Source organism: Chelmon rostratus, chromosome 21, assembly GCF_017976325.1.
Source record: "Chelmon rostratus isolate fCheRos1 chromosome 21, fCheRos1.pri, whole genome shotgun sequence".
Taxonomy (NCBI): Eukaryota; Metazoa; Chordata; class Actinopteri; order Chaetodontiformes; family Chaetodontidae; genus Chelmon; species Chelmon rostratus.
This window is the reverse complement of record NC_055678.1, coordinates 14,472,718-14,499,769: the sequence shown is the minus strand read 5'-3', so window position 1 is coordinate 14,499,769 and position 27,052 is coordinate 14,472,718. Positions and strand designations below refer to the sequence as shown.

At 43.1% G+C, this 27,052-nt stretch overlaps 3 protein-coding genes across 6 annotated transcripts; 1 reads left to right on the top strand and 2 right to left on the bottom strand.

Moving 5' to 3' along the window:
• Nucleotides 1-69: 69 nt before the first annotated feature.
• Nucleotides 70-10,205, bottom strand: LOC121624574 (monocarboxylate transporter 7-like). The gene is made up of 7 exons (XM_041962342.1): nucleotides 10,085-10,205; nucleotides 9,394-9,705; nucleotides 5,966-6,206; nucleotides 5,713-5,856; nucleotides 5,469-5,597; nucleotides 1,806-2,804; nucleotides 70-1,065 (listed from the first exon to the last, which is right to left on the bottom strand). Exons 3-7 carry the CDS (start codon nucleotides 6,201-6,203, stop codon nucleotides 758-760), a joined length of 1,818 nt encoding a protein of 605 aa, XP_041818276.1. The 5' UTR covers nucleotides 6,204-6,206; nucleotides 9,394-9,705; nucleotides 10,085-10,205; the 3' UTR covers nucleotides 70-757.
• On the top strand, nucleotides 9,207-19,503 carry arsg (arylsulfatase G). Of its 4 annotated transcripts, XM_041962346.1 has the most exons (12): nucleotides 9,207-9,271; nucleotides 9,404-9,511; nucleotides 10,936-11,175; nucleotides 11,475-11,710; nucleotides 12,882-12,996; nucleotides 13,301-13,447; nucleotides 15,241-15,440; nucleotides 15,536-15,616; nucleotides 15,746-15,854; nucleotides 16,727-16,847; nucleotides 16,955-17,045; nucleotides 17,334-19,503. In XM_041962346.1, exons 3-12 carry the CDS (start codon nucleotides 10,949-10,951, stop codon nucleotides 17,612-17,614), a joined length of 1,608 nt encoding a protein of 535 aa, XP_041818280.1. In that variant the 5' UTR covers nucleotides 9,207-9,271; nucleotides 9,404-9,511; nucleotides 10,936-10,948; the 3' UTR covers nucleotides 17,615-19,503. The 4 variants fall into 4 exon arrangements, with proteins under 4 accessions (XP_041818280.1, XP_041818277.1, XP_041818281.1 ...); XM_041962343.1 differs by lacking the exon at nucleotides 9,404-9,511 and having other exon boundaries at nucleotides 9,225-9,271; XM_041962344.1 differs by having other exon boundaries at nucleotides 9,262-9,507.
• On the bottom strand, nucleotides 17,934-26,889 carry LOC121624576 (WD repeat domain phosphoinositide-interacting protein 1-like). The gene is made up of 12 exons (XM_041962348.1): nucleotides 26,503-26,889; nucleotides 25,004-25,086; nucleotides 24,279-24,448; nucleotides 24,084-24,180; nucleotides 22,095-22,192; nucleotides 21,899-21,991; nucleotides 21,744-21,814; nucleotides 21,121-21,228; nucleotides 20,457-20,621; nucleotides 20,257-20,364; nucleotides 19,940-20,079; nucleotides 17,934-19,447 (listed from the first exon to the last, which is right to left on the bottom strand). Exons 1-12 carry the CDS (start codon nucleotides 26,577-26,579, stop codon nucleotides 19,326-19,328), a joined length of 1,332 nt encoding a protein of 443 aa, XP_041818282.1. The 5' UTR covers nucleotides 26,580-26,889; the 3' UTR covers nucleotides 17,934-19,325.
• Between the last annotated feature and the right edge of the window lie 163 nt (nucleotides 26,890-27,052).

The window sequence follows — 27,052 nt, the reverse complement described above, 5'->3', positions numbered from 1 at the left end:
TAATGTGAAAGGTTAAATTATTCCATTAAAACATCTGACAGAGAAGTAAAAGTCACACTGTTGCTTTATTGTGATTGAACACATTTTCATTACAAAAATAGTGAGTCTGACATCTCATATCACAAAACAGCACATCGTCGGCTTGGTAACAGTTTGATTAAAAAATTCAAAACAATTAATCACATAGGTTATCTCCTGAGCTTCATGTATTTTCTATAACACATGTTACAGAATCTGTGCAATTAAATGTTCTTGCCGCTACATTTGTGTCACTCTGGTTATCAGTGCGGTATTGATCACCAGCAGGTAAGTAGTTCATCAAGTATCAGTGTTGCATCTCATTTCTGGAATCTAAACATCTAAACATCCATTGACACTGGATCACTCATGATCCATTCTTGGAACACGTCCATACTTCCATATCTCACACCATTGTCCTTTAAAGCAAGTCTATAGTAAATGTTTACTCACTTAAAGCTAATTTAAAAGCACACTCTTTCATTGTAACAGTACTGACTCTAGAAAAACACTGTTTGGTACATATGTCATGTTAGGCACAGTTTCTGCAGACATATTGTGATCTTAAAGTTCTGAAGATTGCACTCAGAGCCCAGATCTACAGTGGCAGATGATTAACACTTAATATCGGTCTTTCTCTACATTGTATTCATGTCACTTCAGCACTTGCCAGCGGTATAGACAGGCTTTACCCTCATATGGTTGACCTTTTTATTACCCTTATCCTGGTGTTATTAGCTCATGCAAAACGTATAACCTCCTGGACATCTCTTGTGGCCTCCACCTGATCATGGACCAAGTTGTCATCCAGCTCAGAGCAATTCTCAGGATTGTCAGTTCTTTTGTCTGGTTTATGTGCTGCACTGTGTTCCTCGGAGTCCCCTGTCCTTTCATGTATGTCTTCAGGGTGTTTTGATTTCCGCCTCCTGCAGAATAATCCTCTTTTAGCAGGTTTTACCAAACCCAAGAACAGGGCACTAAGTGCCATGCCGACTGCACACGAGTAGAAGGCTGAGCCGTAGTTCTGTGTCACATCCACCAGCAGGCCTGATGGAGGACAGAGGAGGATTAAAGGGGCATTCCAACAATTTTACATACCAAATTCACTTTAATTGTCAAGAGAAGTACAACTCGGCCTGCGAAAAACAGTATAATGTCCTCTGTGGCTCTGCAGGGGGCTGAGAAAGTAACCCAAGCAAGGTCATTGTGATGCCATCAGGGTTATCGCAGCTTGGGTTTGAAGACTGCACATTTTTTTACGGATGAGCCTGCATAACAAACTGCATGGAGCTTACAAAACATTGACTAGTCAGAAAGGGTCTGACGAAAGATAATGAGTTGCATTATGGGAACCACCAGAAAACCTTCTAAAATAACTGACTGAATTGCTGATTAGAATTTCAGCGTGACATGCTATTCTATATCAGATTTAGATTTACATCTAGATTCGATATAGATATTCATATCATAGATATAAAATATATATGTGTATATGTATGTGTCTGTGTATATATATATATATATATGTGTGTGTGTGTGTGCGTGTGTATATATCAAAGGTCGAATTGCTGTCTGACCTCAGGACAGCATTTATGCATGTCCTGTGCATTCTTTGTAGCTCTTGAGCTCTTTGTCTTTCAGCTTTGATTGTGTAGTATGTACAATGTAACCATATATAACCACTGAAACATTATATCTAAATCATAAATCATCCTTGTGTGTTAAGAGGATAAAAGCTGTAGTAAAGTGAGACCACAGTAAACTTCTCACTACAAGATAACTCTTACCTCCAAGTGGGGGTCCAGCCAGTCCAGCAAAGCTGTGTATGAACACATAGACGCCAGCAGCGGAAGACATCCTCTCTATGCCCACCACATCATCCTCAGCCAGCATGGGGATGTGGGTGCATGCGAGGGTTCCCATTAAGAACCCATACAAAGCGCAGCACACAGCCAGGCCATAGAACTCCGTAACCAAAGTAAATCCCACCAGATCCACAGTCATTGTAATAACACATGCCAGAAGCACATGCAGCTTCCTCTTCATGAACTGCTTCCGTGTCAGGATCCACCCGATGGTGAATCTGCCAAAGATTTCAGCCACGGCCATGGTGGAGAGCATGTAGGTGGCACGGTCTCGCTCCACGCCTCGACTCACGCTCAGCTCGATGATGTAGAGCTGAGGAGCGAAGAAGCCGAGCGTGGCGAACAGTCCAAATAGAGAATAGAAAATGAAGCTAGATTCTCTGAGGATGGAGAAATCGAGAAGTTTGGAGTTCTTTGCTGGGAGCTTTTTATCACCTGATTTAATTTCCTCATCTTTCATCTCTTGTTTCTCTGCATCTTTGTTCTTTGTCTCCTCTGTTTCCGACTCTCTAATCCCTGCCATACCGCTTTCTGCAGATGTTTGCTCTGTCTCTATCCTTCCCTTTTTGTCCAGGAGAGTCTTTTCCTCTGGGCTGCTGTTGTCTGTGTCCTTTAGAGAGTGGACACCTGAGTCTCCTGTGCTCGCAGAGACTCTGGTTAGCTCATTGTCCAGACTGTGGGAGGTATTTTGTGAATGTGAGGAATTGCTTGTCACAGAGTCCTCTGGATTTGTGCCCTCCACATTGTCCTGTGTACCGAGGACCTCCAGTTCCTTTGGAGACAGTCTGTCAGTCTCCGTCACTCTGGGTTTGATAATGATTGGCCGGAGCAGAGCACCGCAGATGATGATGGTGCCCTGCAAAGCTCCTATCACTGCCATGGTGTGTCGCCAGCCAATATGGTCCCTCAATGCAGAAAAGGCTGAGAGGTAAGAGGAGGTACTTAGTGAGTGTTCATTAGTAAAACTGCATATGTGATAGTAAGTATGGGGTGTTCAACACTTGTACTGTATATAGACTGCTATGAAAATGGACATAAAGGAAACAGAGAATGTGACCTCAGTGTTCTATATTACTGTTATTGTCAACAAGTCCAATGAAAACAACGATGTGATGGGCTGTCCCTCAGTACCCGTCTGATGACGTCTTGGGCCACGAACATTGGTTCCCACTATAGGCGTTAATCTTTTAAAAACAGGCCATAAATATGGCTAGAACAGCCGGACGCTGTGGTGTTTATCACCGATTACACAAACAGGAGTAAATAGTGTATTTGTTAGGGTCTATTTTCTGCCACGCTCTAGTGAGTATTTATGGCAGTTTATGTGGTTTGACTCTAAATACACTGAACTTGCCCATGTTCATGATCACAAAGAGACATGTCACAAGTGCAAATGTGTGGCAACTCACATTTTTCATAGACAGAAAAATACGGAGTATTACTGGACTTATCCTTAAAAAAATCTTCCAATCAACAGTTTTCTTCACACATTTTATTTTGTAATCCTCCCTTGAGTTTTCCTGTCACTACATAAGTTATGGTCAATTTCAGGTCAGTCTACTTTGATGAATAAATAAATACTCTCATTCGTGTCCGTTGTCTTAACAACGAATAAATTCCTGGACCACTTCCCTTCCTCTTCACCCTCTGCACTGCAGACTTTGTGCACAAATAAGCTAACGGCCACCTGCAAAAGCTCTCTGATGACTCCGCATTCGTCTGTCTCATCACATCACAGACTGGTTAAGAGCTCTGGTAGAGGTGGTGGGAGAAAGGAGGATAATGGCTAAGCTATCATCCCTGATGGAGAACATGTCTCACCCCATGCAGGACACTCAGACAGCGCTGAGCACTGACAGGCTGCTCCTTCCTTCCTGCTGCTGTCAGACTTTACAATCAACACTGCTCCCAGAAGACCACACACACCGAAACTGACAAATTCACTCGTGCAGTATCAATGTATACTAATCTGTGCAATGTCAATATTTCCTATGTGCAATGTGTATTCTGCCATTGAGTCTGTACTTATTTACTCTATCTTACTTTTTTATTGATGCCTCTTGCTATTGCATTGTCCCTTTTGCTGCTGTAACACTGCAAATGTCCACACTGTGGGATTAATAAATGAAATAACTGGCCATCTTCTTCTGAGCTATCTAATGTAAACAACAGAATCACGTCAGAACCAGTTACCCAAAACAAGCATTTCTCAAGAAACGGAGACATCCAAGGTCTTATACATCGTAATCCTGTCCCTGTGTCTGGCTTCCTAGTATTTCTCAATAACAGGCCACACACTCGCCTACCTTGTGCTAACATGGATAAACTCACCCTTGTTCACTGCAGCTGCACCGTCACAGCTTCAGCGAATAAGCTAATAATCAATTAGAGCACATAAGCTTTGCTTTGCTCAATGTCAATATGCAGTACTTCTTATAAGACTGACCTTTTCCTGCTGACAAAACTAGTTTGGTGGTGACAACATTCCTCTTGTTGAATGCTCCCCACCAGGTTACACTTTCCTCAATGAAACCAGATCAACTGCTTATTGGGGGTGATTACATGAATTACATAATTTTATTCTCTTCTTTTGAAAATGTGCCTTTTGTTTGCAATAGGGTCGACACAAGTCTCAGTCTTTTAGAAAATAGGCCACCCAGGTCCACTGCACCTCCACCCTCCCTGTTTTTTTTTATCTTGTTTGTGCTCCAGCTGAAGCTCCTCACAACAAGTGCCAAATCCTGGACTTGTTTTCTTCTGAACTGAATAACGTGCTTTACAGAGAAACAGGTTTCTGAAATAAACTTAATTTGTTTAATACCTCATGTTCCTGTACCATGAGCTGTGATGCACACGTCAAAAGCTCTCAAGCTATCTTCAGCAGGTACATTTTGCTGAGCCCTGGCCTCCTCTGACCTCCAGCTCTGCTCCTCAAGAAACATCTGGGATATTTATTTTACACAATGCTGTTTCAAGATCTTTTTCTCATTTGACTCCACCAAAACAGCAGAGCTGTTCAAAATACAACCCAGTCTAACAACTGTTAAAAACTGTCTCTCTCACAACTTTCTTAAGTTTAACCGAGAGAAATCAGAAACTATTATCATAAGTCCAGTGTAGCCTGAGATCCTCCGGCAGACGTCTGTTATTAGTACCTAGGCTGAGGCTAAAACCTAGAGGGGACAGAGCCTTTGGAGTCAGTTTGTTTCTTATTTAAAGTCTCTCTTAAAAAAGCACTTTTTCTCTTAAATCTTCTCTCTTCCAGTGTTACTTTGTTTTAGTGATTCATACCTTGCTTCTCATTATCACTGTATCAATTCTACTTTTTATTTGTTTATTTTATTATTATCTGGTAACAGCTCTTGTTTGTATGTCTTTGTAAAACACTTTGCAACCCCTTTTAAATGAATGAATGAATAGTTATAATACAGGTTACAGTGACTCTTTTATGTTGTTCAACAGACGATAAAGTAATTTTTGCACCACAAATACAAATCATCATCACACAGTTTTCCTAAACACCCAAAAAACACTTTTCTTCTCTCACTGTATGAATAAAACATCACTGGACACTCTCGGACTCACCTGGTGCCAGGGCGAACATGGACAGGGACTCTCCAGTGGAAGCCACAGCTGTGACCAGTGACCGTCGACGGTTGAAGTAATGGGAAAGGATGGTCACAGTGGGCAGGAATGTCAGACAGTAGCCCAGACCTGCACAGTGGAAAAGATGCACGCTTTTAAACTCTAATGTAGCTACACAAGCTGCTACACAACACACTGCTGCTACACAAGAGGGAGACAATTGAAGAAGAAAGCAATCCAATACCTGCAACTAATCCATAGGTGATGTACATCTGATTGACTGAGCTGGTAAAGCTGGTGGCAATGGTACCCGAGGAAATAAGGAATCCTCCAACCATAACAACAAGCTGGAAACCAAAGCGGTTAGTCATCACAGAGGAGAGAGGACCTGAGGACCCATGAAGAACAAACTATAATTCTCATAACATCAATTGATAGTTTGTGCTTTATTTGATTTTGCAGGGTAGCACCCACTCAGCCTCATCAGCTGCACTCACCATTGAAGGTCATGACAAACACGCAGATGGAAACAATCCAGGAGACCCGACTGTTGGTCTCTCCAAACTCCCTCATTAGGTCCTGGAGGAAGATGCCAAAGCTCTTGATGGTGCCATATGTGAAAACCTCCACCAAGAAGAAGGCCACAGCCACCGCCCATCCCCAGCCTCCATCAGGGGCCTCCGTGTACACATTGGGCCCCAAGAAACGGGTCCCCTTGACTCCACACGGTGCCATGGCCTTTAAAGAGAAAAGGCAGTTCAGGGAATGGCATCATGGTTAGCAATTTTAAAAATACATTCTAAAAAGAATGTAAATGTGTATACTTCGACTGGATGACTGACTCGAGGAAAAGCACAAAGTTTGTGCAAAATATGGCAGCAAAAAAATTAAGTAGCTATAAATCTGTTAAGTCATGCAGAGTGTTTATTACTGCAGAGAGCGCTTTATAAATGTGAACTGCACACAGATCAGCCCACTTCAGCCTAGCTGCCTCACAACACTCACGAACAACTACCTGCAACTGATTTCACTTACAGAGACAACAGATGTACGAAGATATCTATAATCTTAAATAGGCAACAGTTCTGCAAGTTTTGCCGTATTACCAACAATTTGCAGTGGTGGAGCAAGCATTCAGTCCTGCATGCAAGTATCTAAGTATGATAAGGAAAATTTACTTCAAGTATTAACTCATGCTTACTTTTATTAAGGATTATTCTGCTGATTATTTTCCTGATTAGTCGACTGATCTTTGGCTTGTAGAAATTCAGCACGTGGTGAGAAATGCTGTCACAATTACCCAAAGCCCAAAGTGACACTTTCACAGTGTTTGTTTTGTCCAGCCAACAGTACAAACCTCAAAAATATTAAAAATACATTAAAATGATTAAAACAGTTACAAAGAAAAGCATTTGTGAAGCTGGAATCATGAAATGCTTTTGCATGAATAATTACTCAAATTATTATCAAAAAAGTTGTCACTTCATTTTCTGTCAATCAGCTAAATGATTTATCAACTAAGCATTTCAGCCCTACTTATTCACACATACTTATGAAACATATTGTATAAGTACTTCATACTCAAGTACAGAACTTGGGTAAATGTACTTGGTCACATTCCACCACTGAAGAATTGTCAAGTTGATAACTCAGGTCAAACTGAGCTAATCTAACAACAAACATCAAGCACTGACGGCTGTGCGCCTGCAGCCTGTTGCTCACAGACCAGCTGTGAAGAAGACCGACTCACTGTGTGTCTAAAGGGTTCGAGCAGCTCCTCTTCTCATCAGAGAAAGGTTTGGTAAGATGAGGCAAATCTGCTCCTAGTCTTCAGTTACAGAAATAAGCTGACTTGAAAACTGCTGCCTCACTATTATGGTAGTAAATATGATGCTTTGTTTAGCAGCTTTCCTTTTACATGAAGTGGCTCTGGGCATCCTTACCAGGCTACTGTTTATTGTACAAACACTGCCAGTGCTGTGTTCAAATATGGTAAGAAGGAAAAGGCAGCAGTATTTGAAGGTCGGCCCCTTTTGGCACAAGTTTGGGCCTAATCAATTATTAGTACAAAAGCACAGTTAGGCACAATCAGATGTATCTAAAACTTTTTGCATTAGCAGCTAGTTTTTGGAGTAAAGCACTAAAATTACCTTTGTGCCCCTCCTTTGGGTAAACTGAGCATTAGGGTGAGATATGCTGAGTCCTATGGGAGTAAAATTTGACATAACTTTATTCACAATTTTTCACTGCCAGCCCTTTTCAGAGTCTTTTCAGGTAAAACAAAATGTCTATCACATTTGTAACTTCACTTTACTTTTTCTACATAACTGATGATTTTTCTGGTTAAACATCAGAATTAACATGGTGCTATTGTCATTCGTTAAAAAGATCAGACAAAACAATGATAAGCGACCGGAAGAGCTATGAGATCATACTTTTACAGCTTTGATAGAATATAGAATAAATCCTTATGTGCTTAAATCATGAAAATGCCATGAAACCAGGTGAAAATAAATTAAACTGTCTTTGACCGAGTTTGCACCTTTTCCCACGTTCACTACTGATTGAGGCGATTAATCATAATTTCTAAACCTGACTACACGAAAACCTGTAAAACCCTTTTTTCAAGACTTAGCATGTTTCTTGCCACACACTGGAAGAAGATCACAAGTCTGTCCTAACACAATTCTATACACCTGCTGCAATGTTTACAGTAACACATTGATCTGTATGATGTCTTGTCATTTGTTAACACTGACTACACCTGTATTTTGTAAAGCAGGTGGATGTTAACGGTGAATTGCAGTGCAGATCAGGAAGATAAAAGTATGTCATCGTGTGCACCTGTATTAATACAGACAGAATAGCTGCTATAGTGAACAATTACTGTACTAACACATTCTGAATACTAGCCACACCTGCACACATACTGCTTTGTATTACTATAATTATGACACTGACAGTGACTAACCTTGGTAATAACTAAAGCAATAACTTATAACTAAAGCAAATACATGTAACTATATTTGGGCACCTGACAGTTCTGGGAAAAGTTGTTTAATTACAATTATTATGTCAAACTACTATTTCCAAGGTCAAGAATGAACTTGCTTGTTCAACATTGAATATATTTATGTAGGCATAATGTTATAATGGAGATTATTTAAACAATTTTTTTTGTTTAAAGCTTTTCTACCATCTCTGATAGGATTGTTTCATATTCAAATATCAAATTCAACGCGTTCACAAAGAGAAAGAGTGTGGTCAAAGCTGAAACTAAGCCACAGGGATATGATGGATATTAGGGTTGAATTCATATTTATTTTATAGTGCATATTGTGAGTGGATACTGGACTGATAATTGTCAAACAGTACACAGCTTGGATTCACCTGAAAGCTCCTATGAATCTCTCTAATTTGTCTACTTTTTGCGTACCTTGTACTACTATTTAAAACATTTCTACTAAGGCCAAGTACTAGCACAATATGATTTAATTTTATTACATACACAAGCCTATACATTTTGCTTTGTTACAGCTGGAAATCCCTGCCTTTCCTGTTAACCGCGGTTAGTAAATGTTATCAAATGATTCCTCTCTTTACACACACTGCGTTGCCTTTCCCCTTTTAAAAGAGGTTTAAAACATACCAATTTATCATCTCTATCTTTTAATTGAGAGGGGTGGGGGTGGCAGTGCTGAGGAGGCCACACTCAGCTCTCCTGCGGCTGACGCAATGCTCCCAGTCCCGCGGCGGCTCATGTGGTCGGTGGACAACGTGACTTCACTAACTGTTTACACGCTGTAAGTAGCCTAGTTTGACGTCGTGTTTGTAATTCAATGCGTGTCGCTACATGCAGTTCTTGTACTAACGCAAACGCGCTCGTACAGAAGGAAATATCTCGTATTTGAGTCGTCTGTCTCACCTGTGTGTAGCTACTTTGGGACGGAAACGCTCTTCCTTCGCTCGGCTATCGCTGCCGCTGGAATCCCGCCGCTGGCGCGCGCTGCTTCAGTAAGACGGCGAACTTTACGGACACGTGCGTATGTCCACAAACACGCACACGTGGAGACACACACACGCTAGTAGACATCCCGTCGTACACTCGCTCGCATTCATGAAGGTCCCCTCCCTCATAGGCAGGGGCGGGGGGGTCGTTAAACAGATCTGGTTACAGCCAGTTCTCGCCCCGTAGCCCCCTTTCAGCTGCGGGGTGCCGCGTCCTTTGGGAGAGAGACTGAGACAGAGAGTGAGTTTGAGGATGGGTGTCTCTGTGGCTTCAGGATGCCATTTCTGAACAATTACAAAGTTCTCTTAAAATTTCACAGAACATCGGCTTTTTTTTTTTTTTTTTTTTTTTACCAAAAGTCATTTTATGCAATTGCAATGCAAATTTCGTTGGCATGTCCATGCTCAATAACAATAAAGGCAATCTTATCTTATCTTTTTATGTGTCATCATCAAAGACTGCTCTCTGTCTGGCACGCATGTAAATGACAACAAGTACGTTCAGAGGATGCTTGGACTCCAAAAAGTACACACATGCACCTAAATATTCCACCTCTGTCTATCTAATCTCTCTAATGTGACCCCTTGCATGAACCCTCTGACTGCACCTGTAAAATACAGACTTTTTCCCCTCAGGTTTTGTTTCATTTGTAACTATGTGTGCTGATCCTAGTATTTAAACTTGAAGATAAAGGTGGGAATCTGCTGTCGAAGCCTTTCTGTTTTGACTGTTCTTCGGCTATACGTGTAAGCACTTCCTCAGGGCGTTTCCTCTTTATTTGTCTCGGGTTGAGATTTGCATTTGTTGCACAAGGACAGGCTGACACACAGGTTTAGCTTGATACACTGGTGGGATGAGAGGAGGCGGGGAGGATGAAAGAGGTGAAAACAACTTTGGACCAATCATGAGTCCTCACCAGAGACTGCTCTGATTTTATCTCTGTCACTATGTTCAGGTGCCCTCTGGAAATCAGGTTATAGTGACAAATATGGCTTTATCTCTCTGTCCTTGATTGGAGACACCATTTCTAAATGATTTCCGGCATTCTGATCTGTATCAGCGCAAAATGATGTATTTCTGAATAAGTATTATTAACAAATCATCCCTGTTTCAGTCAGAACTGAACTGAAGTTGGCATCATGTTAACATACATATAGCCTCATCTGTGACAAACTATTTTAGTTCATAGAGTTGTGTTTTCATAGGCTAAAAAAAAGTAGAGGGTGTCCTTAAATTCTACAGAAATGGGTTTTGTGGGGAAGGTCGCACTGCATGTTCAAAAATAAGGTCTTTCTTTCTTCACTGATGTCTTTATATGGTACAAGCAGAACCAACAGTATTCATGCAACTTTGTGTGTTTTTTTTAATTCTGTTGACTTTTTGTATTGTTTTGTGCACAGTCGTGCAAACAGTGGATGCCAGTTTAGGTGTTGATGAAACCTGTGTAACCCTTTGCAGGTTTTGACCCAAAATGGCAGAGGGTTTCGCCCATCTCCTCCTGTCTGGTATGCTGATGTGTGGTCTGCTTCTCCAAACGGTGTCCCAACGTGGAGCCAATGTTGATAAGTCCAGTAAGAAGCCCAATTTCATCGTCATACTGGCAGATGATATAGGCTGGGGTGACCTGGATGCTAACCAGCCTCAAGAGAAGACAAACAACACACCTTACCTCAACCTTATGGCCGAGCAAGGACTTAGGTAGAGAATTTAATAATTGATCTGTCATTTAGCACTAAATTCCACATCACATCATCAAAGACTGATGTTAATCCTATAACCTCTTTGATATCACAGTCTTCAGGGCTTGTGAAGTGAAAGCATAAGAACAGTGAAAGGTTTGGAGTGCTGTTTGTGAGTGAGACTGCACATGAAAGGCTATATATGGTCCCCTGATTATGACTGACAGGATGTTGTCCATGATCTCTCCCTCTGTGACGTTCACTTCCAATTGCCAACAAGGTAAAGTCTAATTTCTCCTCAAAATTGACCGTTTCCAGATTGACAGACTTCCACTCTCCAGCCTCGACGTGCTCCCCATCCCGTGCTGCCATCCTGACAGGCCGCTATGGCCTAAGAAACGGGGTGACTCATAACTTTGCTGTGGGCTCTGTGGCCGGTCTGCCTCTGTCTGAAGTCACGCTGCCCCAGCTGCTACAGAGGGCGGGTTATTACACCGCCATGATCGGGAAATGGCATCTAGGCCACAATGGACCATTCAGTCCAACTCACAGAGGTAAGTGGGAGGGTCACGCTTTATATTAAGTTACCATTATCTACTTCCTTATTAACATGTATATTAGTAGCTTATTGGCTCTTTAATGCCTTATCCTGGGGAGTTAGGGTTATTAAGGGTTAGGGTTAGGTTATGAAGATCTTAATTCACTTACAACTATTTCCTTACCAATAAACAGCAATTAGGAGGTTATTAAGGGAAATCTCTAAAGAGCCAATATGCTACTAATATGTATGCTGATGAACAACTTGGTTATGGTGACTATGCTTACCTTAATGTAAAGTGTTGCCAGTGGGAGTTTGACATTTATCCCTCAGAATCCCTTGAGACCCAACTAAACACAAAGATTTGTTCATCTATTCAGCCTAAAACTAGATTGCTCTCAAAAAAACACCCCGCCACATCATTAACTAAGAGTTAACAGGGACTGGTTTTTGGTATAAACAATTCAAGCATTATAAAAATGCTAAAATATTTGTAAATGCCACCTAAAATAGTGAGATCTGAGCTAGCACACACACACACACACACTCTCCTGTTGCACCACACTGTATCTCTCCAGTTCAGTGTTGTGGCGTCCTCCAGCTTTTCTAGGCCATTCCAGCCACATGCAGCCTGTGAGCGAATCCCTCGGCCTCGCTGCAGGGGACAGACTACACATGGCACAAGTCCCTGCAGCTGTGTCTTGAGACGACAGACTCGCTCCTGACTGTTCGCCTACACCTGACTCAACACCCACCCCCCCCGCTACCACGTACCCGTCAGCCACCCCCTGAGCCGCCTACACATTCCTTTCGTGTGTGAACGTCTGCCTCCTCCACCTCTCCTCAAACACCCCGGCCTGTGAATCGCATTGTATTTGTAAGCTGTGCAGCGACGTACTAGCAGGTGAGCCACACTTAAGGAACTTATCAGCCGTCCACTGGCCACGCTTTCATCCTGTTGGCAAGTCAGTTTCTAGCTCATATACAGAAGGGGGGCATGTACAGCTGGTGCAAAGGAGAAAACACTGCAAAACAACGTGTGTGTGTGTGCTGGTATTTGTATTACTTTATAACCCAGTCCAAACAGAATGCAGCTTTGTCTGCTGGGCAGATGTTCTTATGGTACCAACAAGTCACAACAGTTGGATTTCTGAATATTTGCACCATGTTTATTGTCTCTTTGGCAGGTTTTGACTACTACTTAGGTATTCCTTACAGCAACGACATGGGCTGTACTGACGTCCCTGGGTACAATTTGCCTCAGTGCCCTCCTTGTGATTCATACGGACCCCAAGTGATCAGGTTTGGCTCTGTGCTCCTACTTACATGACACCAACAGGCCACAATGACAGCTGCTCAACTGACCAATGCTGTTCTATCAGTCCTTGACTGTAGACACTTCTTAGATAATGTAGGAGAGAAAGACAGACAGACTATTCTACCCAACCTACGTAGCGAACATAGAGCTGTACATATGGTAAATGCTATCAACCACTTCCTTCTTGATGAGGCCCTGCACCTTCCTAATTCCAAACCCTGGAATCACACTCACACACACACACGCACACTTACTACGTTCTTATGCTCGATTGTTCTCATGGTCTAGATTGAAGAGGAGCGTACATGGAGGCTGTTATTCCAAAGTGGGCCTTCCTCTGATTGAAAACAGCACTATTGTGGAGCAGCCACTTGACCTGTGGACGCTGACAGAACAATACAAATCCGCTGCAACCAGGATTATACAGCATGCAAGGTACAATACAGCTGCACACACACACACACGTATAAGAAATTCAGGCTATTGATGTGTGTGCTACAGAACAAACCAAGTCACCACACAAGTCATCCCACTACAGTCGATGGAGCATCAGATATGTGTATGCATCTGTATGTGTGTGTGTTCATGAAATAGCCAGAGGTCAAGAGGGCTGATGCTCTCATGTCTACATCAGCATAAAACAGTATCATAGTGCTTGCATACATATGCGTATGATGATACTGTAAATCACGATGTTTGACGTGTTTTAGATGGTGACAGGCTGCTGCAGTGCATATACGCTGTGAAGGAATATTCCTGAAGGGTGCAAGCCCAGCTTTTCCTGAGCCTTCCATTATGCAGCCTGTGCGTTTGAGCCAAACATGCCCTGGTCCCATAGAGAATAAGCTTCTGTTTTACGTCTGTGTGTTGTCCATTGAGTTGGCAGGCAGTAAAACTTTGTCAAGTGTGCCACTCTCTACAGACAGCGTGCATGAGGGTGAAACTTGAGAGCTCAAATGAGATATGGTCCAGGAGAGACAGCTGAGGACGTGTTAGTCAACAAGGAAACAGAGCACTCGCCCAAACAACCGTGTGGTAAATTTCTTGAAGTGTCTTTGCACTGTGGCCACCCTGCTGAAAGAGACACCGGTGAGCTGATCATGGCAGGACCGAAACAACTTTATGTTGGAGGTTATGATAATGGAAGTAAAAGTCGAGGGCAGTGTCCCCTATGCTCAGTTCATACTCTATTACCTTGGACGCCACAACAGTAAAGATAGTCTGGTCTGTTTCTGCGGGTCATTTTGGGGGAACATGCGGAGGGAACATTGGGTAAACAAGCAGCAACATTTCCAACCAGCTGCAGTTCATTGAGTTTTTTTAGGCTTAGACATGAGGAAGAGCTGCAGTGCACAAAGCAAAGCAAACTCCCGATCTGCCTGTCTGCCCTTTTTATGTGTCGATACCTAAAAGATCTGGAAAGCTTGGGAAAATAAATCACATGACCCAAGCCTGGCTCAGCTTATCTGGAGGCGTCATGAGGATGTATTTAATGAATTCTTTCTGAGGTGTTGATTCTGCTGTTTTTTGCGGTGTAGACCTAGGTTGGAAAACATTTTAACAACTTGCCAAAACTAAATACACTTCGTTCAGATACAAACAGGCGTGTTCACTGTAACTGCAGTGTCTGTATGTAGATATTTACTGTACATATTCCAGACAGAACATAGGAGCTTTGTACATTTGCCCACATGGAGGCAAGAAAGCTGGTATTTGTACAGTCTAGAGTGTGTGTGTGTGTGTATATGTGTGTGTGTGTGTGTGTGTGTGTGTGTAGAGGGAACAGGAGGGTGGTTAAACCCTGCTGTTTGCAGCTGCTATAGCACAGGGTCATGTGAGTTAGTACAGTGGCTGTTAGTCATGTGCCGTCAAGACCCGACAGCATTCAGGCTTTCTTACATTCAAGGTGACCAATGCTGTGTTCCAGATTTCCCAGAAAGCGGGACAGTCCACATTCCTACAAAAATTAAATGAGAGTAGCTCAAGAAGTAAAGTAAAAGTAGCTCAAGCTAATTTCTAAATGTTATGTGCCATTATTGTATGCTAGCGAGCTCCGTAACTTATTGTCACATGTTCATGCTTCTTGTTGTTTTTCTAATCTTGACCATGAGTGGATGTGGATATCGGCATGTGATTGGATACTAGATGTCTGTCTTTTTACTTAGACGTAAATCTGCTTGAGCCAAAGAGGCATTCGTCAGTGCAAGCTGCCTTCACTGTCTCTGCAGGGAGCGAGGACAGCCCTATCTCCTCTACATGGCGTTGGCTCATATGCATGTTCCCCTGGCCCCTCCACTCCCTCCAGACGCCTCTGCCACCACCCGCCGCCCAGAGGACAAAGTGTATGCTGCCAGCCTGCGAGAGATGGACAGCCTGGTGGGGGCAGTAAAGAGTGCTTCTGACGATAATACTCTCATCTGGTTCACCGGTTAGTCCGCTGGATGGATTTTGCCTGTTCTTCCATACAGCCAGTGTAAGTGTTATCCAGAAAAGCCTTAATCTTGGTCTATGTGTTGTGTTTAGGTGACAACGGTCCGTGGGAAAAGAAGTGCCAGTATGCGGGAAGTGTAGGACCTTTCATGGGAAAGTGGCAGAGCAGCCGAGGTATCAGAAATAAGTTCTCGGAGAAATTCCGTGCTTAGTTTATGAGGGGGTTGGTGTGTTTAGTTACAAGGTACTGGTACATTGTATTGCTGTGAATCCTCTTATTCCCAAAGTCATCTTTTGTGTTAGGTGGAGGCTCAGCTAAGCAGACCACCTGGGAGGGAGGTCACAGGGTACCAACAGTGGCTTATTGGCCCGGGAGGATCCGTGCAAACACCACCAGCTCCGCCCTGCTCAGGTACTCCCATTATACCAATAAGCAGACACTACTTACGACTCAAATACTTTAACAGATCCAATCTTTATAGACCTTGTGTGTACATAAGTACTCAGGAATTAAGATGTGATGGATCCAACTTTGTTTACTGAGACATACGCCTTGTTCGCTTGCATTCAGAGACATTTTAAGCCAGACTAAAAGGGATGGCAATGTAGTCAGCTGAGGACATTCATGGTTTCCAGACAATGAACCCTAATGACGATGATGATGCCCTGACCTTTCCTGTTGCGCCATCACGAGGTTGAGATTTGTGTTTGCGAGTGAAATGTCTCCACAACTGTTGAGCAGATCGGCATCAAAGCCAGTCATGCCCCTCTCAGGATGAAATCATCCCCTGACTTTTCATCTATTGCCCTCATCAGGGCAACATTTTCCTTTGGCCAATAGCCTGTTGGTTCATGACAAAACACCCACAAAACTAATGACATCAGCCTCAGCTGTACTTTGTGTTTACTGTTAAGACTAACATGATCACTATGCTGAGAGGGTGAACACAACTAACATTATACCTGCTAAACATCGGCGTGTTAGTATTATTATTGTTAGCATTTTAGCATGTTAGCCTGAAGCTATATTGCCAGCATAGGTGTAGACCATGCTAGTGTAGATTTGTTTGCATAGAAACAAATGTTACTCCATGGGATTTTTCCCGCCTTTCATCCTCTTTTCTTTCTTTTCTTATCAATCCCATCAAGCACCCACTTCTAGGTTAATCATAAATACCATTTTCTTAACAGAGCAAAAACTGAAAAAAAAGGTACCAAACCAAAATAAAACTGAATGCATCATGCAAAACATATGTGTCTTCTCCTCTTTATGCCCTCTTGCAGTGGTATGGACATCTTCCCAACCCTTCTGTCCCTGGCAGGGGTAACTCCCCCCTCAGACAGACATTATGATGGCATTGATGCCACAAATGTCCTCCTGCATGGTGAACAGAGTGGTCATGAGGTATTAACTAGTCTTACTTTGGTTTATGTAAATAACTTTGCCTGTATTGTCAGTCAGGGCTGTGCATTAGGGTCTTGTTGCAGATGTTAGTTCTTCTCTTCTTGCAGTTTCTCTTCCACCCTAACAGCGGAGCTGCAGGGACGTTTGGTGACCTGCAGACAGTTCGAACGGGGAAACACAAAGCTTTCTACATCACAGGTACCGACAGGTCACATGGGTCCAGTGCAAAAAAGTCACGCTACATACCCAAATGTCATGTTGCAACTAATTTTAAATATTTGTCAGTAAAATGACAAAACTTGCTTTTGTAGCAGTGATGACAGTGATGCCACCATTGTGGTTTATGTACTTATCCTGTCATATTACCTGTTTTAGACTTGGATTTAGTTTTGTCAGGAAAATAAAGGTAAACCATTTTAGTGTGGCAAATACTGTGGAAAAGCCTACGTATTGATAAGAAATACACCTATCCTCATTCCTCCACAGGTGCAGCTGAGGCCTGCGGTGGTACAACGGGAAGTCCGATGCTCCATGACCCGCCGCTGATATTTGATCTGCAGCGTGACGAGGCTGAGGAAACGCCCCTGGAGGTGGAGACACCAGAATACCAGGCGGTAGCTGAGAGGATTGCCCGCAGGAGGGAGGCGTTATTATGGGACATTGCCACCGACAGGTCGGTGTCCACAGCAGACTACAGCACAGATGAATCCGCAGCGCCCTGCTGTGACCCCGGACGGCCTGTTTGCCGCTGCCGCACGCTGGGCTGAGGGCGGGGAAACGACCCGCACAGACGCTCACACAACAGGCTGAAAGAGAAGCACACAGATGCAGGCAAACAGATGTGGAGTCGAATATCTCCTTTTAGATGTGCTCAGCTGTTTGTTTGTGGAACGTGTTGTTTGGGAGGTTCAACGTCCAGATGCAGCAGGAGACGAGCAAACAAGCAGAGCGAGCACAGAGGTGCAGGCGGCTGAACTTTGGCCAGCTGGTACTGTGAGGTCAATAATTTGGGAAAAATAGGAGTGTGAGTCATCATGTGAAGGTTTGAGTGTTTGCTGAACAAAAATGTGAAAAACTTAGCTTTGTTTTTATTTTCTTGGATGTTTGATGAGATTTAACACAGGATTTAAACATTAATGGCACTATTTTAAAATCAAAACTCCACAGTGCAGAGGCTGAATCACTTCTCAGCTTTAATGAGTCTCTGGCGTCCAGAATCGAACAGCTCAATGCAGCCTATGCGTGTCCTAACAGCGCCACCTTTTGGCAATCAAATGGCATTACCATGTTACTTATTACAACTGTACTATATATAAATGTTATATACACATTATACACACAGTAAAAATCCTCAATATATATTTATGCATTGGTAAGTCTATGCGTTGATGTGTAATACATAAAACATTTTGCAAAAAGAATATTTAATACATCAAAGTAAAAATGACTATGACTTCCATGTTAACATACTGTATTCAGCATCATGTCGTACGTAAAGAGGTCTTCAGGATATTGCTGAAATTCAAGGACCTGTCACTCTGTTGTGTACAGCTCTCCATCGAGCCTTTCACATTCAGCCAGTCTCATCTACCACTGCCATAATTAGTAATGACAGCTGCATCTGCAGGTCATATAATACTTACTGCACGTATTGTGGTTTAAATAGTGTATCACACTTACAACATGTTTTCCTTCTTGACGGCTCCTCTTGCCTTAGGTGTGACACCTTTAATGCCCATTGATAAGCTCCACTGAGGCTTGATTGACAAAAATGCCCTTTATAATATATTTTCAGACGCTAATTTTCAAAGAACTGCGACAGAAAACAAGGCGTGATTGTAAGAGATTTGACTAATTTCATCATGTTATTGTCTGACTACACTTGGCTTGTTAAGAAGCTGCTGAAATAACCTGTCAGGTGATGTCTCAGTATCTCTCTTTGTGCATTTGAGCATTTTTGTGAATCTGGCCCGCCTGCACCACCTTGGTATAGTCAGTCTTACTTATACTCGGCTGGACCCGACACACGCTCATCTGGGTGCTACCAGGATAATATTGTGCAACAGAAATGTCAATGTGTTATCAGGGTTTCTTGCTGTACAGTCATTATTTAAAAAAAAGTCTGACACTGTTTGTTAATATGGGTGTTAACAGCAAGATACTTTGAATCTGTCTGAGGAAAGAGTTTAAGATGTTCCGAATTATTTTAATGATGCGTGGACCTTCCACTCTTTTTTTGTGTTTTTTTCTTTTCTTATTCCTTACAAAAAGTGACGCAGACCACAGAAACACCAGGAAGTAAAATTCTGGCAAGATTTGACCCTAGGCCAGCAGGGGTACACGCAGAAGGAAGGGTGGGGGTGCCACAACGTGTCAAACACAGGAATACTTTTGTCCACCTTCCCTTCATGAAACAAGTGAGTCTGATTGCTATGCATGGGTTGGATGTTTCATGGCGGTGGAGGAAGCGGAGTTTGGTCAGTTACTCTGGTTGCCGACTGGAGGGAACTCGTTCTCGTCGTCCAGGCAGACGGGGCTCTCAGCGAACTCGTGCTCGGGGATGACCTCACCTTTCTGAGCTCCACCATCCTCAGAGTAACCTGGGAAGAGGAGCGAGGAGGAAAATAAGGGTTTTGTAGTCCCTCACCACCACTAAAAATCCTCATCTGAGTCCACTGGGAATGTTTTTGGGTAGTTTTTTTCTTACATTTGTTTCAGAGAGGATGTACTATTGTCCACTGCTGTCGGAGATGAAATGTCAGCTCAGACTATATTCATAAACCCATAGCAAAACCGACTATATAGACGATTTCAGTATTTTATTGATTAAAATAAACCCCCTCTTTCTTTCAGACGCAGAGCAATTACATGCCAAAATATTCAAAAAGTACTGGATAGTGCATTTTTCCTGCTTATTTCCATCACATTTGCCAGATATAGCTTTGCATATTTCAGATATTATTTGAATATGAAGTGTTTTAAATTTAAGCAAAAGAAAAGTTAAAAAGTTGTTTCAGGAGTTGCATTACAGCAGTGGAAGCCACAGTTAAAATATGGCAGCAGGAGTCAGTTTTTGGTGAGGAATACTGTACCCATGAGTGTGGTGGAGGAAGGCGGGGTCGAAGGGAGAGCCACAGTAGCGGCGTATGATTGGCTGGCTGGTTGGGGAGAGACATCCTCTGGTTTGTCTTCCTCACTCTGTTCCAGCTGCTCCTCGCTGGATTCGAACAACCTGCATGCACAGAGCAGACGACTCAACAACATCGAAACACCCAAACTCACTGTGACAGAACAAACGTGAGCCAATGATACGCTTTAAAGCTGCGTTTGATTTGCATCCTGATTCGGGGGCACTGAACAAAATCATGCAGACATTCATGCATGACGCAGCCCATTAAGTCACACACACCTGTGCTTTTGGACCAGGACGCACTCGCCTCCATCCTGCGGATCCACGTTATAAATGTAGAGATTCCCGTCTGAGGACGCCACCAGCAGACGGGGGAGCTTCTGAATCCTGAACAAACACACACAAGAAAGTGAATGAGCCTCCACGTGAATACACCCCTCTCCATAAATACACATCCCTGTCCTCTCTGTCTGCCTTACGTAGCCAGGGCGCAGATGTTCTTCTGGCCGAACATGTTGAGCCGCACCGTGGCGAAGGCTCTGTCCTGATGCATCATGTCGGACACCTGGGTGGGCAAGTAGGTGCTGGCCGCGGTGAACATTTTGCCCACGTACGCTGACCATGTCGGAGACTCCTCGTCTTGACTGGTAGAAAACAGGATGGTTAAATGTGGTTTAACATTCATAAATCATTACAGGACTTTTTTCTTTTTCTACTGAATTTCATAGGAACAATACTGAGTTGCTTTACATCACAAACACAGCAGAGGGTGCTGGTCGCTCCAGGTTTTGTCCTTCTATGAACCATGCAAGGTTCAGAAAAGGACAAGAGAGACTTCTAATACAGAGAAGTCACTTTCTATTCTCAGTCGCTTGGGAATAAAGCATATGCAACATGAATGTCGTGTAATGTTAATCCTCAAGAGGAAAACATTTCACCAGAGATTAAAAAAAAGTCCCCTTCGACAGAAAATAACAATAATAATAATACCAGCAGTGCTACACCACAATGCATGAGCTTTATCAGAACATTGTGTCTATGCTGGTGAGTCAATTTATGCATTATTTGATCTAAAGAAAAAAACACAGGCTTCATTCATCAAGTAGGGTGTGTTTGTGGGTGTGTGTGTGTGTGTGTGTTTACCTGGGGCTGTGCTGCTCCAGTTTAAAGATATGAACCGTCTCAGTGTTGCTGGAGGCACACAGGAACTGGGCATCCGCGCTGAAGGACAATGAACTGATGCTAACATATCTGACACACAGACAGACAGACAGACAGATAGACAGATGGAAAAGTACAAAACAGTCAAGAATGTGTGTGCATTTTTATTGACGACAAATAAGTTTTAGTCCAACACAAGTTGTTTTAGAAGTAATGAGCCCAAATGGAGACTTTTGTCCATGTTTTTGAATTAAACCTGAGCGAGGCAGTGTGAATGTGGGGGGAAACGGCCTCTCCAGCGTCTGTTTCCACTATTAAGCTCCTCACATTGCTGTCTTCATCACACTCGGTCACTGATACAGGAAGCTGCACAGTGCATCCACAACCAGCTACAACTGACTACTGAGCAGCAAGTGTCTTACTCACCTAAACACTAACCACTGAGTAACAGGAGGCTCATTTAAACTCCTCACCTTCCTGTCACAAGCCCTTTGCTTCATCTCTGCCATGAAGCACCACCATGACTCCTCTTCCCCACTGTCCGTCCACAGTTTGCATGTTAATAATACCTCCTGACTGAACGTGGTAAAAATACGAGCACTAACCTCTTCATCCCTCTGCGGAATTCAAACAGTCTCTGGCCTTCAGGGACGCTGAAGACTCTGATAACGGTGCCCTGTGGAGGAGGAAGTGGTCAGACAGAGGCAGGTGGATGAAGGATGGAGAGAAGGAGGGATGAGAAAAAGAATCAAGTCCTCACCTTCTCTGAAGCGCTGGCCAGTTTGGTGCCAGAGGCAGTGAAGGTGAGGGCTGCCAGGGGACTGTCATGGGCTTGGATCAGCGTCAGAGTGCTCTAAAGGGGCAAACAAGTGCTTATTCATTACATCAGCAGCAACACCGTGGCGGTTTTCAAGACAGGTGACAGCAGCGGCAGCAAGAGTTTAATGCAGCCTCACCAGGTTGTTGGCATCGTAGACAGTGATCTCGCCGATGGTGGCGCTGCCGGGGTACGCCAGGTAGGAGTTACTGTGGTTGACAGAGAGAGCGCAGAGACCTACGAGGGAGAACAGAAGATCATTTAAGCAGTCTCATCTTTTTTCTTTAAAATACATATTGGACCAATTTTGATTTGCTTGTCACTGGAGCTTCATACAGCTATTCACATGAGATCTAGACCAGACATCGGAATTAACTCAATTGGACTAGAAAGTATTAAACTGCCAACTGAAATGTATTTAATACTCGGTGGAGTAGCATTTGTTTGCAATGACAGCTTGACGATGCTCCCTGCACTGAGAAACTAATGTCTTTCTTGACTATTTTGGTTCCCTTCCACATTGGGTTCAAATCTGGTGATTCAATGGGCAATTCCACCACTTTTATTTTCTTCTTCTGTAAACAACTGACAGTCTCCTTTGCAGTTTGTTTTGACCTTTGACCTGCTGGAGGGTCCACCCACGTCTCATCCTCATCGTCCCGGTGGATGGCAACAGATACTTCTCGGCACATGACTCCATTCATCTTCCCTTCAATACTTTGGACCACAACAAACGAAATATCCCTGTACCATGATGCTTCCACCTGCGAGTGTCACTGCGGGTATGGTAGCTTCTCCACACGTTATGCAGAAAACGTCAGATGAGCTTCAACATCGCGATGGAGTTCATTGCTAATAGTTTCCTCTGTGACAACTCTACCTGCCGCTTCCAGGTCTTTCTGGAGCCCTGCTCGAGAGGTCCTTGGCTCTTGAGCCACTCCTCTGACTAATTTTCTGACCGCCTGGCTGGAAGTCTTGTAAGGAGCCCCTGTGTGTTATTGGTTAATGATGGAGTGATGTTCCTTCTGCTTGCGGATAAGTGTCCCAGTGGCGCTTATAGGAACATTTAGGAGTTGAGAAATCAGACAGTAATCAGTGCCACCGCTGTTGCTTGACAATGTTGTTGCAAAGGTCTTGGGAAAGCTCTTTGCCTCTACCCATCATGAGATGTTGTTGTTTACTTGCAGTCAGAGGTGGGTAACCCTTTTTCAAAGAGTGGAAGTATGACCTGCCAACATGCACTGACCCAGCTGATTGTAATTGGCACAGGTAGGAGACCTAATCAGTGGAATCAGCTGGTTTAGTGCATTTTCTTCCTGCGTTCAATACTTTCGTCCTGCGTCATTCCACTTTATTGCACATAACTTTTTTGGAACAAGTTCTTTATTAAGTTAATACCAATGTCTGGTTTATATTTCATGCGAATAGCTGCACTGGAAATACGTTTAATGAGGAACAGGCTGACATTTTTAAGACTTGTTTCCCCCCACGTGGGTGTATTTGTCTTGTACAGTCCTGCTGGACCAAGAAAAACTCCCAAAATCAGACAAGTGGTGCAATTATTTTTTAACACAGTGGTTTTTGCTACCTGTATAATGTCTAATTTAAAAAAAATAAATAAATAAAAGAGATACTTGCAGTGCAATACTACTTGTACATTTATGATATAGTGTATATTACAAGACTACACTGGTACTGTGCACTCTAACAAGTGGCTTTAAAGCATGGCCTGCATGTTCTGAAAGAAACACCACATTCTTCATATTTTAAATGGAAGGTGGAGTTCATAAGCAATGAAACACACACATTCAGTACAAACAGTGATTTTACTGCTACAGCCTTTCTGGTCTGACTGGTAGGCATTTCGGTTGCTAATTTTAGCAAACTTTAGATAGATATTGTTCTACTAACCTGACATTACTGAGTCAGTTTGACTTTCTGACTCTCCTCTGCTCGTGCTACTGCATTAATCATTATCCTATAAATGTCACTCGTGCCAGAGTTGCCTCTGTTCAGCAAAAGTTACATATTATCGCTTTAAAGTTAAGCAATTTTGGTCTATAGGAATCAGTGTACACACTGTTTATATGGTATATACATAGATGTCTGCATAAGAGCTTGAGAGTACCTGAGGGGTTGGTGGGTGTGTTGAGCAGGGTCTTGAGTAGTTTCATATCTTTGATATTGTGGATGTAGATAGACTCCTCCAGGCACACCACCAGCCGCTGTGACAGTAACAGACAGACAGATCTCCGTAATAAAAAAATATCTACATGGGATTCTGAGGTTTACACCTACAGAACGACCCATTTCCTGTTCTTACCTGTCTGTTGAGCCTGACTGAGAGGATGTTGTTGGAGTAGCTGTAGTTACAAATCTCTGTGCCTTTCTTGAAGTGGTAGACGTTCATTCGCCGCGGCATGGACAGACTGACCACCACCACCAGACTGCTGGAGAACAGCCGCTCCACTATATACACGTCAGGGCACTCCACTGGAAGATTGCATGCTTTTACTCAGAAAAGCCATGGAAGCTTCAACATAAGCTCACATCACCAGTGTATGTACAGCATGAATATTCATAAGGGCAAATACAGCATCTCTTTGTTGTCAATTCCTATACAATTTCCTGCACTTTAGTTACAAACAACAACAGCCTTACAGCTATCAGACAAACTGCCAGCCCCCAGACAAAGAGGACCTTATTGAGCTCGAACTTCCTCAAACTGACCCTAAATTTTCTCTTTCGTTGTTGCAGTTGAGGATGAGAAAACTGAGGGTTCTTGTGGTTGCTCTCTGTATACAGCAGAACAAACACGCCGCAGCCTGTCTGAGCTGTTGTATGATCCGGGGGAACCTGACCGCAGATCAAACAATAACGTGTTCACTTCTGTTACTCTGCACTTGAGAGGGGATGCTGGTGTGTCACAGCTTTCTTACAGAACACATGACTGGATTTTTATAAATGCAGATGTGGCTGCGCATACACTTCCTGTAATTTGAACTCTTTAAGACATCTGCAGAGAGCAAAGCAGAGCGTCCCTCTTACCTCCCTCATGGATGCAGTCCAGTTTGTCCACAGCAGTGACTGAGAAGAGTCGGTAGCCAGTCTTGGTGCCCACTGACAGAGACCTACAATAACATCACACACACATATACACACACACAAATACTGACTATCTTACGAGCCACATTCACTCTTGTATGGTATGGTTCGAAACACCTCAATAACACTGCAATTACAGCTTCTATGATTTAAAAATATTATCCTCAAACAGTTCACCATGAAATCCGATGCATTATATTTGCTGCATTTTCACATACACACAATTATAAACCAGTTTTTTGTCAATATTTTTGATCCATAAAGTCTACTGCAGTCTAATCCCAGAAAAGCTTTGTTTTATTTGTTATTACCACAGATTAGTGGATGGATTTGGTTAAAAGCAATAGTTTGCTATTGAAAATCATAGGATTATCCATGCCCACACACATACAATCCCTAGTATAGTCCTGCACAAAACAGGGGGGAAATCTTATGCATGCTATATGCAATGGCTGTCTGAATGTTAGTTTCCATCAAGAAAATAGTGTAGATCAGTGTCATACCATCACTGGCTTTTCTGTAATAATAACATGAAGCCAGTGTATGGCCATAACTGTCAGGAGGTGGTTACAAGGGCAGATCCTGTCTTTACCTCATCCTGGTGATGATGTCTTTCAAGCTATCTTATCTTGTTTAGATGACACAGCTGGTTAGTCAGTTAAAATCTGCTAATTGGCCCAAAAGAAGCCAGCCTCATCTTATCATGGCTGCAGTTGAGAAGAACATGATGACAAAGAGATAAGAAGGCCTGGAGGACTGTTTGGCCAGCTGGTTAGTTTTATAATCAGGAACCTCAGGGATGTTTATATAAGGCAGCACACCTGTAACTGAAGAAGCTGGTGAGTTCTGCTAGATGTGTCTGTTATCGTTTATCCTCTAATAATGATTGTGCATGGGACAATGGTCACGTACAGCACAGGTGTGTGTGTGGTCAAAAAATGACACAGGGACTTCTGTTTGTAAAGCTGCTTTGAATAATATTGCTATACCTCAAAAACAACACATTTGCTCATACTGTTAAATGCTAAATATAAACATGTAATGGGCGTATTGGATTTTAATTGGGGTCAAGAATAAAGGGGGAGGCAAGCAGGAAACTCGCATGAGACACCACACAATAGGCCTGTTTTTAATAAATTGTGTGAAGCTATCTTGTTACACAACAGTCAGAAGTTTGGTTAGTGACTACCTAGTTTAATGTGCAACAGGCCATGAAGATTAACACAGTGGCCTACTTCACTTTCAGCTGCTGGGGACTAATCTAGAAGTTAGTTAGCCTGTAGTTTCATGTTGGGCGCACACACACAACTGCTTTATTGTTGACGCTCTTAAGTGACATAAAATAAACAAGAGTATGTAAATGCGACTGAAAACAATTATGCAACAGTCAGGTGCATCAAGGAGATTGAGTTCATGCTGGGCCCAGCCCGCAGGTTGCTTACGTGGTGTCCTGGTTAAACGAGGCGCAGATGAAGCCTCGGTGCACTTCGGGACCGTCCGGTACGTCCTGGGACTCCATCCGAGCCGCCAAATTCCCCTCTCCTCTCGCCGGCCGAGGTCGGAGGCCTTTGGTGCCCGGGTCGATCCCCGCCGGAACCCGCTTCCCCTCCTCTGCTCCCAGACTCCAAACGCCACGCTCACACTCTCGGGGAGAGGAATGTCCGGGCAGGCTGGCTCAGATGTTACACATCACACACCGAGTGAACAATCCCCAATCAGAACAGGACAACAAATAAACGATAACACCTCCTTAACGAGCCGTTTCTCTTCAATAAGTCGATACTGTTGTTATTAGGTTATTAACTTACAATATCCACAGAGCAAAACAAAAACAGCTGATGGGTGGACGCGTCACTCTTAGGTGCATCACGATTGGCTGGCGTCAACATGTTAACCCCTCTGCTTCGGCGTTTCTATTGGTCGAGTTGTTTAAAGCCTCTGAATCATTTGTTACTATAACTGTCAATCAAACGAGAGCCGCCTATTTAGGCG